At 40.3% G+C, this 15494-nt stretch overlaps 1 protein-coding gene across 1 annotated transcript in view; it reads right to left on the minus strand.

Annotated features, from left to right (window-relative positions):
• Positions 1-4100: 4100 nt before the first annotated feature.
• Positions 4101-15494, minus strand: part of poln (polymerase (DNA directed) nu) — a 50325-nt gene continuing 38931 nt past the window's right edge. Inside the window, exons 22-28 of the mRNA XM_060875496.1 lie at positions 15047-15129; positions 9987-10118; positions 7415-7525; positions 6809-6887; positions 6141-6208; positions 5977-6038; positions 4101-4256 (exon numbers count right to left, since the gene is read on the minus strand). Of these exons, the coding sequence (XP_060731479.1) occupies positions 4161-4256; positions 5977-6038; positions 6141-6208; positions 6809-6887; positions 7415-7525; positions 9987-10118; positions 15047-15129 (631 nt within the window). The 3' untranslated portion in view covers positions 4101-4160. The remainder of the gene's footprint in view (positions 4257-5976; positions 6039-6140; positions 6209-6808; positions 6888-7414; positions 7526-9986; positions 10119-15046; positions 15130-15494) is intronic.

Raw genomic sequence — 15494 nt, forward strand, 5'->3', positions numbered from 1 at the left:
AACACCCAGCTAAATGCAGCATTACATATTGTATTACTTTTAAGACATTAAAAGAGCTTCTCACTGTAAACACCAGGACAACTCACTCGATGAAATCAGGCGAGCTCAAACCTAGAAATCACCAATCGATGTGAACGGAACGGCAGAGCAGTCTGACTCGTTCGAATGAAACCGTTTAAAACTCACTCATTAAAACAGGGCAGTATACATACCAGAAGCATTAAACATCGAGCCTTAACACCAGGATGAAATGTTTTAACTCACACAAGCTTGGGAGGGGGAAAAAAGAAGAATTAGTCTATGGTGAGATACACAGATAGAACTGTTGTTTAAAAAACTTTAGAAAATTCACGTAAAGGAGCTACATGTGAAATGAACCTGAAAACATCTACAGGTGTTGAAACAAAGCTTAACAAACGAGGGAATATGTGCAAAAATATATTTGTTCAGTGTCACCAAATGTGACATTAATGCAGAAGTCTGGTGATTGAACTATTGGGAAAAAAAAGTGTTTAGAAACCCAGCTAATAAACATGATATGAATCTTGCATGTAGCTCCTTTACTAGAATTGAACCTTATTCCCATAATCACCTACACAGACAACGTAGATGTTGATCCAAGTGCATATTTGCAGCACACGTGTCACTTTGTCTGTGAATGAACTGTTTTTTTTGTTCAGCGTGTCTCTTAAGGTGATGTTGGCAGATGCGGATGACTGAATGTAAAAGGCAAGCTGTAATGTATAAACTAATAGACAGATCCAGAATATATAACACGGAACACTGCTTTCCCGATGGGTCTAATTAGTCAGCCGTATAATGATGGCACAAGTTCAAACCATGAGAAATTCCAACGACATAACTAATGACTGCTTTATGTACAGTATAACATGGTGAAAAGTCCTTAAAGGTGTTACTGAGCTTTGCACAAGCAAGGAAAGTCTTGCACATGCAAAAGGATCGAGTCATTCAACTTGATGTGTTTTTGGATGAGAATGTACGCATGCTGCTAAGATTCCAGGATTATGACACAATGACAGCTGTAACAGTTAAAGGTTGAGAGGATGGATGGATGGATGGATAGATGGATGGACGGATGGATGAAAGCTCTCAGATGTGGAAAGCTTTTGAAAAGAATGCTTGGGGAATTCCTAGAGTTCATAATCGGTTATAATAAGAATCGCAGACGTCTGTTTCGAATGGCTCAAAAAGGAATTCTTACTAATTGAATCAGTGAAACTTTTACGAGCAACTACCCCATACACCCCCCGACCCCCGACCCTCACACACTCCTCCCCCCTTTTTTTTCAGCATTCAAGCGTGTCTTTTGTACATAAATATCCAGTGTCTGGAAAATGACTGATAATGCAAAGCATCCAGAAGACCTGTGACCTGCATGAGAAGATGGCTGCTACAGGAATGTTCCACTTTTTAAAGAACAGGGGGGATTTACAGTGGAAGAAAGCTTTACGTGCTCTACGTCCACAGTTTGGCTCTCTGAAGGGAATTTTGGTACAAACTACGGCTGGATCCCCTTCCTACCTCCCCTATTTACTCTTCTGGTTAAAAGCACTCTCTTGATTGTGGCTGGAGGTGCCAAGAATGCAGAAGCACTTGTAACAAATTGTATTTTTATTTTTCTGAATTTATTATTTGAGATTATATTTACTGATTTGTTTTTTATTTTGTATTTTTTTTTTTTTTTTTTGCTAATAGCAAGTATGTATCATATGCAAATGTAAGATAAATCAAAAATGTATTCATGTTAAACTTTTTTTTCATAAGGCTGAATTTGCCAAAGGTGGTTTTTGCTGCATTTTATTTTGTTTTTCTGTGTTCTTAACACTTGGAAATCATTTGGAGGTCAAGCCCTTGTGCCATCTACCCGAGCAATAAAATGCACATGTAGAAAGTAAAAAGTAAGGAATATAAAAGTCTAAATGCTGCATTCATTTTCTACCTAAATGCTGTATTGATGGTGAGCATTACCACTGGCAGATCTAAAGATTCTGGGGCATGACTCTAAACGGATTTATTATTTTTTTTCTTTCCTTCTCTTGTGATGAATATTTTCTTTTCTAAATGTGAAGATGAACGATGACGAACTAGTCCGTATAATGTGTTTGACAGCCCATGGAAAGATGTGACCACTCAAGCCCACTGTACAGAGTGATGCTACACCCTCTCTGAAAGCTGTTCCAGTTCTAATCTCTGTTTGGCCAGCATCAAAAATCACAAAGCCTCTTTCAGCACTGGAAACTACAGAGAAGTGAACTTTTCAAGATCTTCAATGTTGAACATGTAAACCAAATGATGCACAGTTTAACACTGGAGAAGAAGGAGTTTTTCTCAAGAACGAGGAATTATATGGCTTTTGTTTCTTATTAAAAGCATTTTTGTTAAGTGTAAAGTTGTAAAGTGTAATTTACTGTAAATAGGGACATTTTGTGATCCTTTTATAACAGAAATGATATCTTTGGATGTTTACAAAAACCATTGACCTGCAAACTGAGACACAATTGTATTCCACAACAAATAGCACACGCTGAAGTGAGAACAGCTTTCAGAGTGATGGACATCTCCTCAGTACTGAACATATTCAGGCCTTTGATGTTTGCTCTAGCAAACTGAAGAGAAATTCTAGTATTGTATGAGACATTCCCTCACTGTTAGTCTGATGAAAAGTCCTTTGTTATACCTGTACCGGTTGACAGGGAATGCTAGAAAATCCTCTTTACATATATGCGCTGGTAACCTGTGGATTTCTTTCTTCTTGGTCCAGTTCTTGGCTGACTGTCGCTATGGAAACAGGCTCACTTAAAGCACAGCAGATAAAATTATATGCAACCACTCAAGGGAACGGGTTACCTGGAGCATGGGGTCGGGGTTGTGTACTTGGTATGTGGGTTAAATATGCCAATAAACAGGCCAAGTAAGGGATAAAAATGGAGAGGGGTAGAATAGATGCCCTTAGGGTATGACCGACAAAGGCCTTGCTAAAAAAAACCGTGTGTGTGTGGCTGCAGTGATCACTTGGATCCTACAGGGTCTGTCATTATAAAGATGCCTCAGTTCCATTAGATGTTCTTTATTTTTTGATGTGTTCTTTTTTCAACTGCTGTAACCTTTTTTTTTTTTTTTTTTTTTTTCAACTTAAGTAATAGGAAGATTGTAAAGATGTAAAGAAAGGAAATCTTGCATTACAAAAGAAATGGCTGTACATATTGTATTAATTAAAACAATCAAGCTTGTATTCGCGTCTGTAGTTTTTTTCATTCACTTCATCGAGAACAAAACACTTTTTTTGAGTGGTTATAAAGTCCAAAATCTGTAATTATAATAATACACAGGAAGAAGACTGTAGGTTCATGTCTTAATCGGGCATCGAGGAAGCAGCTGAGACAAACAAATTTTATTTAAAGTAATAGTAGCTAACGCTAAAGTATCAGATCCCATGGCATCACACTGCTATTCTGTGCTTTTGCCTTTGTCTTACACTACGGTACTAACATCATAACTGCACTTAACAAGAAGCTGCTGTAGAAGACGACAAACACAGGGATTTAAGATAAAAGTGGCACAATAACATTATACGTTATTACTATATATTATTTATTATATATTATTTATATTTTGCTATATATTTATTATTATTATTTATTGCTAAAATATGAAGAACGATAGACTGTAGAATAGAACAACTGCTAAAATTGTTAACAAAACAGTAAAACTGTTGACAAGTACAAAGGCTTGATGAACATATCCTACATCTCTACATAAAAGTATTTATGGTAAGACGGTTTGACTGGATGGATAGAAACCAGGGTGCAGAACAGAATGCCTGAAGGAAGAGAAAGAAACAAACTGGCACAATCCAGTCAAGTCTGCTACGGTTGCCCCCGGATACAGCAAGCGAGGAACAAGAACCGGGAGCTGCAGCAGCCCAGTTTCCATGGCGATGTGTTTCAGCTCAGCGAAAGACCTAGAGAAGGAGAGAAGAAATGAGAGGGGCAGGAAAATAATACAACAGAGAGACCAAAAAAGACAGAAAGAAATGAGCCCCTAAAAATGAGAAACACAATGAGGCAGTGAACGAGAACCAGAGGCAGAAAGATGGGGCAGAGAAACACAGACTGGCACTGAGAAACCTTAAAGCGGTCTCAAACTGTGGTGTGTGTGGTATCAGCATGGGGGAGATTGACTTCACACATGGAGCCCCACGATCTTCCTGTAGACACGGAGACCTTCAGAGGAACCTGCACACACACAGCCATACAGACATCCATATCAGATCAACAAACCAGTGTTTACTAATCACTGTTTACTGCAGCCTGCATTGATCTATTAGCACACACACACACACACACACACACACACACACACACACACATATGCACACACGCGCACACACACACGCACGCACACAGACACACATGCACATGCACACACACACGCACACACACACACACAACAGCACACAAGCACTCACGCACACACCCACACACACATACACACACATGCACACACACACACGCACACACACACTGACACGCACACACAGACACACACATGCACACACGCGCACACACACATGCACGCACACAGACACACATGCACACACACACGCACACACACACTCACACGCACACACAGACACACACACATGCACACGCACACAGACACACATGCACACACACACACACACACAACAGCACACAAGCACTCACGCACACACATACACACACATGCACACACGCACACGCACACGCACACACACACTCACACGCACACGCACACACACACATACTCACACGCACACACTCACACACAGACCTCTACAGTTAATGAGGCAATAAATTGTTGGATCATTGACTGATTAATGAAACGGTTGCCGTGAGCAATTATTTGTGTATGTTAGTGTACTAATGTGAGTGATCAGCCAATACATACAGAGACATTTAGCTGGAGACGTTAAGAACGGGGAAAAAAGTGGTGTGCACTCCTCATCAAAGGGTTTTATCCAGCTTTTTGTCAAATACAGACATCTTTGTACTAATGGATTCCATTGTTCATTGTTTGACTTAGAGTTGATGTTGAACTTTAGTACAATATTAATACAGTTATATTACCTTCAAGGCAAACATTCAGTATCTTGTGTGCTAAAATGTGCTGGGAATCAACCTAACTTTCTTTTTTAAAGTTTTTTTTAGTTCTGTCTAGTATTTCCACAACAACATAAACAAACACACACATTTCTCAGGTTATTTATTCAAATTTTTAAACAAGTTGCATTTTTTTTTTTTTTGCAGTTTAACCAAAACCAGATTACTCATGTTATTGTTTGTGTACAAATCAGGCACGTGGATTTAACTGAGCTTTAATCTTAGAGACATCGTTATGTCCTGTTAGGGCTACACACTATAACGCTGTACTGTAGTGTAGTCAACACTGTAGTGTAGACTAAATATTATTTATAATTTGTAGGTGGAAATCCCAGAAACATTAATCTGTCGAGTGTTTTTGTGTATATTTTTAAAATACGGGAAATCTTCTGCATTGAGACATTGTTTATACTGATAGTCATGCAGCTCTTCTTCATTTAAAATCAAGACCCTTTTACCAAACTCTTTGGAACTTTAAATGTAAAAAAAGAGAGAAATCAAAAAAGCAGCGAAATCAAAGCGTCATTTCTAGGTGTCTAGAAGATTTTACAGAATCATTAATACTAATGATATGTTTGACCGCTGGTTCAAGCTCTCTGAACACGCAGAATAAAATACAACAGCAGGTTAATGCTGCAACTGATTTCCTCTTGATAATATATTGTTGTGGTTCATAAAGAACGACACTGAATCGTTAACCTACAAAATCTATATCACTTGCAGAATATAAAAGAATCTGCATTTCGTTTGTAGTTTTAATGATACTATGATTGTAAATGACAGTATTATGTTCATTACCATTTTGGTTACTCACTGTAAGACTGACTCCAAGACAACTGATATGCTGAAGGGACTCCATTGTTTTCTTCACCAACACTGTTTGGACGTACAGACGTTTTTATGAACGTAACCGTTTGCATTAAGACTCACTAGATCCAAGCTGAAAGATCAGTTAAGGAGTGTGTGGTGTGTGTTAACCTGCAAACTCTGCCACCTGTGAGTCCTCCACCTCAAAGAGTAACTCATCATGGATCTGAGCCACCAGCCTGAGCACATACAATCACACAGCAAATATTACTGTAACTCTACACTTCAATTCAAATCAAATGCATTGAGCTGCAGAAAGCTTTTACGTCGTAAAAAAAATACCTATTCCAAAAGTCATATATCTTAAAGGGGACTTTTTTAATATCTTTTTAATAAACACCACTTAGTGCCGCTTTAAAATGACTGAATGTATCACAATTAAAGGTAAAAGGAAATAAAAAAGAAACATGCTTTACTCTAAGACAGACATCCAATAAGTGGTATTTAATTACTGTCTAGATCGCAACTGTGGGTATTATTACAGTAGATCAGTGCGGAGAGTGAAATTCTAAGAGAGCGTCTCTGAGGGTCACTGCTAAGATTTTAAAACCTTGACATGGTGATTAAAGGTGATCCACAAGAGTTAGACAGGAAACTAAAATAAACAGATTTAATGAAAGTGTCAAACGGATAGGTGTGGAGAGAAAAGATCAATTAAAGTCTGATGTTGAGATGGTAATGTAAAATCACTTAAATAGAAGATGCCCAAAAATGGCTGATATACAGAAGAGGAAACTAACTGACTGGTGGAGTGGATGCATGGATGGCTGTACATGTACCTGGGGGTCAGAGTGGTGGAAGAGGCCAAAAGTGAGCAGATGTGAATCATAGCCATTTTACAGAGATCTGCAGCAGAACCTTATTAAACACACACACACACACACACACACACACACACACACAGACACACAAATCTACATATTCCATACAGGGTCATTTTTTTCTGGTAAAATAATCCCAAAGAAAATTGCACTGAATTCATTACTCAGTAGTTTTAGAGTTTTAATATACTAGACAAATGACATAAGCTAACAGCGGTACATACTGTCTGTCTGATGTAAAAGGGGAAAGGTGTTGATGACTAGACAAGGATGCCCTATAGAAACTGTGTTGCTTTGTGCACAGGAGCATTGTCATGTGGGAACAAGCTCAGGCTCCTCAGCTCCAGTGAAGAAAAACTGTAGTGTAACAGCTGTAAATCTTGCTTACATAGTCACATTAAATGTCTATTACCTGACTTTATTAGAGAATAAACTGAGATATCCTGGAGTACTAATAATTTATTATGACTATGAAAGGATTAATATAGACAAGACCAACAGCTTTTTACATGGAAAAATGCATCACTGTGTTTTGGGAGAACCACATACACAATGCCATACTACCTTGCACTACAAAGTTGACAGCTTGTCTTTCTGCCTGGTTCCGGATGCCCCAGTCTCCTGAATGGATGTGAGGGAGGGAACGGCGGCGACCCATTATGGACTTCACATAACCTGTGTGCACACGTTAACACACACTAGCACGAATATACACAAAAACAGTCTTACATAACTTTTGTCTCACAGGCTGTCTTTTGCAAACACCAGTCAGACCCATGCACACACATCTGCACTGTATATCCCCCTCACGGTGCATTCCAACAGGACAAAGGCCTGGCTTTACTGTTAAAGCCTCCTCTAAAATGAGTCAGAGCTCTGCACTTGGACAAATCTCTTTCCCAGTAGCACAGTGACGCCTGGGAACTACAGGTCACAATGGGGCACTGACACTGTGTGTGGAAGGCACCTGGCTTACACGTGTGTGTGTGTGTAAGATGATGGTAACAATAGACAGATAAGCAATAATGACACACACGAATGTGCCTGTTTGTTATGGTGAAGGCTTTGCTCTACTAATGTCCGTGTGAAAGCTGTCACAAATGACCTATTGTGAGGGTAAGGTGTGTGTATTTCTTTAAACTCTGGTGCAAATCATTTACAATTCCAAAATTTGTTGGTTTCTAACCCCCACACCAAGATTTTTCTAGACAGACTTTCTTTAGCTGTCATCCTGAACTATTTTGTTCTCTCAAAGTGCCCTATAAATGTATTCCTACATGACATGAAAGTGCCAGAAAACCTGTGACGGGATATTCTTTGAACATTGTTAAATAAAGAATCCTCCAATTTAATCTTAAGACCCTGCAATAATTAAATTATGCTTAATGATTACGCCCTGTGTGTTTCCTAAGGCTTCAGATGTAATCATACGTGAAGAAGAAGGTCACTGTCATGCAGGCAGGACAGACATACAGTATCATGTTCCAAAGTTGCCAGATGCACTGGAGTGAAGCCACGCTACTGTGTCCTGACTTCAGATTAGGTTTCAACAGTCTGACAGGACTGATCTGGTGGCCAGACCCCGACCTTTTTGCCCTGTGCACCTGTATTATAATGGGAGACCAGGACACCAAATAACCCTCTGCATTTTAAAGTCAGCAACTTCATGGTCACCTTCTGATGGAATGGGTGATGATCACAGAAGATCATGCGTACTCAGTAGCTCCTAGGCTTTCACGGGCATCAGATGTTGCTGAAAAATAGACTTATCAATGTACCTTGAAACTGATGGGATGAAGCACCATTCTTCTAAAGATATTCATGCAGCAGGTGTTTGTTGTTAAAGATCGCAGTCTAAACCGTTGCACTAAATATACTTTAGGTACGTGCTCTATTGTTCTGCGATCTGGTGACTGTGAGGGCCACAACAAAGGATTTATACATGTGTGATCATTTTCATCATTATAGACATGTTTCATCAAAACGTCCATTGTTGGCTTGCTTGACAGCTGGGTTCGTAGATATTCATTCATTCATTCATTTTCTACCGCTTATCCGAACTACCTCGGGTCACGGATCTCAGGCGTCATTTGGCATACAGCCTGGACGGAGTGCCAACCCACCGCAGGGCACACACACACACTCTCATTCACTCACTACGGACAATTTTCCAGAGATGCCAATCAACTTACCATGCATGTCTTTGGACCGGGGGAGGAAACCGGAGTACCCGGAGGAAACCCCCGAGGCACGGGGAGAACATGCAAACTCCACACACAAGGTGGAGGCGGGAATCGAACCCCGACCCTGGAGGTGTGAGTCGAACGTGCTAACCACTAAGCCACCGTGCCCCCCGGGTTTGTAGATATAGTAGACAGAAATCTATTGCTGCCTTGGGAAAGGTTACTTCTTACTTCTTGGCTCATACTCTGGAACTGGTGTGAAGCAAACGAAAAGACTGGATGCAGGGGGTGTATGCAGTAGTCATCATCATCAACCCCTGGGTCACAAATCATGGAGGGATTAAATGGGGATTTCGGATTTAGTGAATTTATTTTTTCAGATTTATGTCATCTTTACCTCTAGTACATTTTATTAAAGCTTTCCCATATTCCTCTACTGATCCGTGCAGTCTGTAATTGAACAGCAAGTGTGAACATCAATTAAAACCAAAATCCTTTGACTTGTGGCTGTTCAATGGTGAAACAAATTTAATTAGCTGCAGATTCCCTTCCTACCTTCGAGAAACCCTTGAAGACGCAGCACTTTTTGGAACACTTGAATATCGACGCAGACACACCCTCAGAACTTCTTTTAGTGTAAATGGGTTCATATTTTGAAACCTAGGTTTCAACTATAACTATAATCGGTTATGTACTGTATGCATCTGCTGCTGTGAGCATGCGGGATATTGATTTATGCAATAATATACACTTAGCTTTGCTGGCATTTTGGTGAAAATATTGAGTGGCAAATAGAGAAGGTATTGAATATCAACGGTTTGCTTTAATCCTCCCATGAACATTTCTGTATTCATTAGCGCACTCTATACCATCCACAGGGCATACAGTACCATTAACCCTTCCCTGATACTCATATGCAATTATATAGTAACAAATGTCATATAGACACGCACCGTATTTGTGACAGTGCTGCACAGTGCACTGGATAAAGGCCTGAACCTCTTTGTACTTTTGGAGGAAACTGTCCTGAAAATGGCTGGCTTCTTCAGCACTCACACCCAGTATTCTAGATAGACGTGCTTTTCCTGCAGAGGGAAGACACAATGATAGAGACAGAAAGAACAAGAGCGTTGGCACTACTATATGTAAGGCAGTTGAAGTAGTGTTTTGGATAAGAAGGAACAAATAAAGCAAAATAGGTAAGACCCTGCAGCGGATAGTGAGGACAGCTAAGAAGATCATTGGGGTCTGTCTTCTCTCTATCACGGACATTTATACCACACGCTGCATCTGAAAAAGCCAACAGCATTGTGGATGACCTCACACCGCTCACACACCTCTTTACCCTTCTGCCATATGGAAAAAAGGTACCGTAGCATTCAGGCCCACACAAACAGACTGTGTAATAGATTCTTCCCACAAGCAATCAGGCTTCTCAACAACTGAACTGAACTATATCACAGACTCAGAATAGCACAGAGCTTCCACTATGTACTGAACATGGACGGATCATCTGTAGAGATCGTCAAGAGCACCAAATTTCTTGAGAACCTCACCTGGTCACTCAACACCAGCTCCATCACCAAGAAAGCCCAGCAGTGTCGCTACTTCTTATGAAGGCTGAGAAAGGCACATCCCCCTCCCCACATTCTGACTACGTTTTACAGAGGGACCATTGAGAGAATCCTGAGCAGCTGCATCACTGTCTGGTTTGGAAACTGTACAATCTCGGATAGCAAGACCCTGCAGCGGATAGTGAAGACAGCTGAGAAGATCATTGGGGTGTCTCTTCCCTCTATCATGGATACTTACTGTACACCACACGCTGCATCCGCAAAGCCAACAGCATTGTGGATGACCCCACACACTCCTCACACACACTCTTCACTCTCCTGCCATCTGGAAAAAGGCACCGAAGCATTTGGGCCCTCACGACCAGACTGTGTAACAGTTTCTTCCCACAAGCCACCAGACTTCTTAATAACTGAACTGAACTGTATCCGTCACAACACACACACGCACACACACAACACACACACACACATCTGTGTGGACTGCACTGATCTACACCAAATACACATCCATGTCTACAGAGACACCATATCAGACTGTTTACATGCTGTTCTGCACACTGTTCTTGCTCTTTGCACATGCTGTCTTTCACAATAAAAGCTTCTTGACTTGACTTGACTTGACTGAAAGCTTCTTGACTTATATTACTCATACTAATACTTAATAAAAACTCTCCATATCCCATACTCCGCTCTCCAAACATATTTAACCTTAAGCAGTCTCCAGTTCCAGTGTTTTTTCACAGACAGAGTGATGGAGCTTGTACTTTGTGATATCTCATGATGGCTTTTTTGTTCTATTAAAAAAGTCAAATGGAAAAAAAAGATGTTTGTCACGTTTTCTACTAGTGCCCTGAAACACTGTTTAACTGCCGCTGTGACACTAAAGCAGAGCAATCTGCAAAGTCATTTTCTCTTTTTTTGTTCCATGACAGGGACACTAATCAGTGTATGGGCAGGTTTATCAAGATGTGGCAATCCTGCAAATATTGAATTGTGAAAATGGTGAAAGAGTGAGAATTTTGCTCTTCTTTTGTTGCTATGGTTACAACCAGTACTACAGCTAGTATGCTGTATCTTTGTGGCAAAATTACAGAGCTATTATTTCTATTCCTATCTCACAGTTCACGGCTTAAAGCCGCTGTACTGTCACCACACTGTGGCATATCAGAGGTGATCCACCGTTACCTAGCCAACAGGTCTACAGATGCAGTTTTTAACCCCAAGTGATCTCATTTCCCCTTCGTTGCCTTAGCATTAGGGTGGAAAAAAGGAGACGGGATGAAAAAGAGACAACCTGGGAGAGTAGAAAAATGTAAAGGATCAAAAAAAGATCAGTATTACAATAAATATGCACAGGGCCTGAGGGCATGTGTAATGAGTCTGTCTGTGTTTTGCCCTGTTTCTGTCTGCTGTCTGCAGTGCTGTTAATTGTTTGCTCCGCCCACTCAGTGGTTACCATGGACACTAATTGCACTCTATCTCCCCCCCAGGTGTATCGTGTTAGTCACTGATTGTCTCTGCTTGGTGATTGGTTCCTGCTTGCTATATCTACCCTGTTTGTTCACTTCCCTGATGTTGGTCGTTGTTGTATGTTGGTGTCGATGTTCCTGTTTCCTGTGTGCTCAGTGTTCTGCCCTGTTTTGCCTGCCTGTTTGTTTGCCTGTTTCGTGTTTTTGTCTATTAAAAGTCTAAACTGCACTTGGATCCTCACTCGCCTTTGTCTCGTCGCGACAGCATGAGGGAAAATCCCAATAACTAATAATCTGATATATATAATAATATAATATACTGTTTTCAGCATCATACACAAGTGTCTATGTAAACCACACACTACAATATATTACACTGGATCACAGATCTGATTAGATGCTGTATATCACTATCACGTCTGGTATCTCGCGTCCTTATACGAGAGTAAAACCGCGGTCTTAACTCGATTATCCATGTGTCACGTATTTAGAAAGATATGATTGCTGATTTCTTCCTTTTCCAAAGATATATTTGAAATCTAGGAACCTTTAAGCTTTCAAATGACTGCAGGTCGATGTGTGTGTGTGTGTGTTACACTAACATACTCGAACATTTTTATCAGATGAAGTCACTCTCTCCTCTGGAGAGACCCTTTCACCGGATTATTCATACCTCTGCTCTAAATCACCTTTCATCTCACATGAACACTCTTCTTAATCTTCCCACCTCTGCGAGTGTGTGTGCATGATCTCATTCCTCCTTCTTCTTTAAATGTGTGTGTGTGTGTCTTGTATGCCTTTCTTTTTGTAGTCCGTTACCATGGTTATATACAGTACAGAACTCTAAACGACTGTGTAAGTTTGACGCTTGTAATCATGTCAGTCCTTCTAGGACATCATCATACATGCTGCAGGGACTTTTATGGACATGTCTCATTATTTCGTGTTGTGCTCAAAAGGAAGCGCAACAGTTAAGAATATATTTGAAGGTCAAAGTGCTATAAAACCTTGTTGATAGACACAGCAAGAGAGTGTCAACGAGTGTCAAATGCTCACTGATATGAGCTTAAACATCAATAACAGACAACCTAGCTAACCTCGACAAACAAAGTCTCCTCCTCCTCCACACACACACACCAACTAGCTAACCTCGACAAACATAGTCTCCTCCTCCTCCACACACACACACACACACACACACACACACACACCAACACATTTCTTGCCTAATGGTTAAAAGCTGTAGTTTCCACATTCTGTATTGATCCTGATTAACAAGTATTACGATAAATAAGTACTAAAAGTAAATCTCCTGGTGTAATTAAACACACCGTAGTCTCATAATTTAGTCTCTAAATGTATGATGTTGCATGGTTTGGGAAAGAAAAGATGTCTGTGATAGGACTGAGAATCACAACCAACACAAACCTGCAATCACACTCATATATACAAACAAAACACAATACAGAATCATTAAAGTAAATCTATAAAAGGTCAAAATAAGTATTTTATGCATCTGAATTAAAAGCCAGTAGAGCTTGCGTTCCATAGCCCTATATGAGAAAAAAAATAATCTTCCACCGACTGAGCTGAAAGTGATCCTAGGGATTAGCCGCATCTAAGCTGAATGCTCTGAATTGCCTATAAAGCTTCGTAGCTTCGGCAAAATACACCAGAGTCAGCCCGTTACAGCTTTAAATGTCAAGGCAAGACTTTATGGCCAATGTGAAACTTAATTGTAATTTGCCATAAAAAGAATGTGACTGCAGTAATACATTCTATAGTTTTTCCACAGTAAAGCCTCTGCGTTCTGAATTAAGCTATACGGCTTAGACGTATACTCCGATAATCACTAATCTGCAAGTTAGAACCTCTTCAACTTAGATGCTGTGCCTTTATTCTTATGTAGAGTACTGTATTGTTCATTGTTAAATAAAAAAATAAAATAAATAAATCATAGGTTTGAGTCCAGCTGATGCCACAGATATTCATATATATGAGTTTAGAGAGAAAAATGGGTCATGCTGTCTGGGAGGAATGGCATATCCTCTCTGTCCTGTCAATCACAGTGACAGTGAGGACAATCATAGGGATCTGTGATCTTGTGTATGTGGAAGAGGGCAAATAGCACCGTCCCCTGAGTGTGTCAAGCTCTTGTGTTGCAGCGTGAAGAGCGATTTGAAAACATGTATTGCTTTGGCTTTATGTGCCTCAGAGGAAGGGATGAGCCTTAGGTGGGAATTGGCAGGGGACCAAATTGGCCACGAAAATAGGTTTTATTTAACACAGATATACCAGATCATTTTAGGTTTAATTACCGAGCTCTTAGTGAGTAGTATCAGAACACATGAAGGAAAAAAGTTTGTGTCACGGACGCGGGATAAAAACGGACCCAAATACAGGACAGCTTAACAAAAACAGGATTTATTAACTTAAAAAACACTAAACAGACAACGACAAACCAGACGAAGACAACAGGATTCCGCGCTGCACAAGGCAACGCGGCTCAACTAAATAATACAAATAATTAACAGACATGAGGGACAGGTGTGCAGAGGCGGGGAGGAAACGACAAGGGCGGGGGCAAACACGTGAACACCATACATAAACAAAAAGGCACATGGCCAAAGTCCGGGCAGAGTCCTGACAGTTTGACTGTGATTCACTATAAAAATATATAATACATTCTTTTACATCAACTCTGATTCCTCTTTAGGATGCCCGGGTGTTTTGGTACAATTCAAACACTGCAGGTTCCCTAGTATTGGCTGAAAGGGCAAATCTCCAAAATCTAGTAAAAAGCTGTCTTAGAATTGTGGTCTTCATTGTTATAACAGCAAAGGTCTGTAATGGGATGTTCAACAAGCATCTGTTAGTGTTATGCTCAGGTGTCTATTTGGCTGTACGGTGTATTACTGAGATTCTTTTTTTTGTGTCTTTGAGAATATAGGTGTGCGTTAGAGAACTCACCAGCTCCGTAGACCACAGAATAGACAATGCGTTTGGTTTGTTCTCTGTCCTCTGCACTTACACTGTCCTCACTTACACTCTTCCTATTGAGGGAGAGAGAGAGAGAGAGAGAGAGAGAGAGAGAGAGTTCTATAAAAAATCCTAGACACCAGTGTCAGTGGTGAGGGCACATCCACAGAGTGACTGTCAGTCTGACTTTGACGTGGCAAAATCAACAGCAAGTGGCTAATGTCAGGTCAACTTTCAGACTGAATTATGTCAGACACAAAGGGTCACAGTATGAACAATACACACACATATTACTCTTATGCACATAGCACACTGGGTGTATGCAATGATGTTCTTCAGTCTGAATGAGTTCCTTATTGATACAGATGTAAATGATGTCTGTCTCAGCAATACATCCTCCAGATGTCCTCATTAAACTGACAGCTACAAGAAGCATCTG

The sequence above is a fragment of the Tachysurus vachellii genome, chromosome 7, assembly GCF_030014155.1.
Source record: "Tachysurus vachellii isolate PV-2020 chromosome 7, HZAU_Pvac_v1, whole genome shotgun sequence".
Lineage (NCBI taxonomy): Eukaryota > Metazoa > Chordata > Actinopteri > Siluriformes > Bagridae > Tachysurus > Tachysurus vachellii.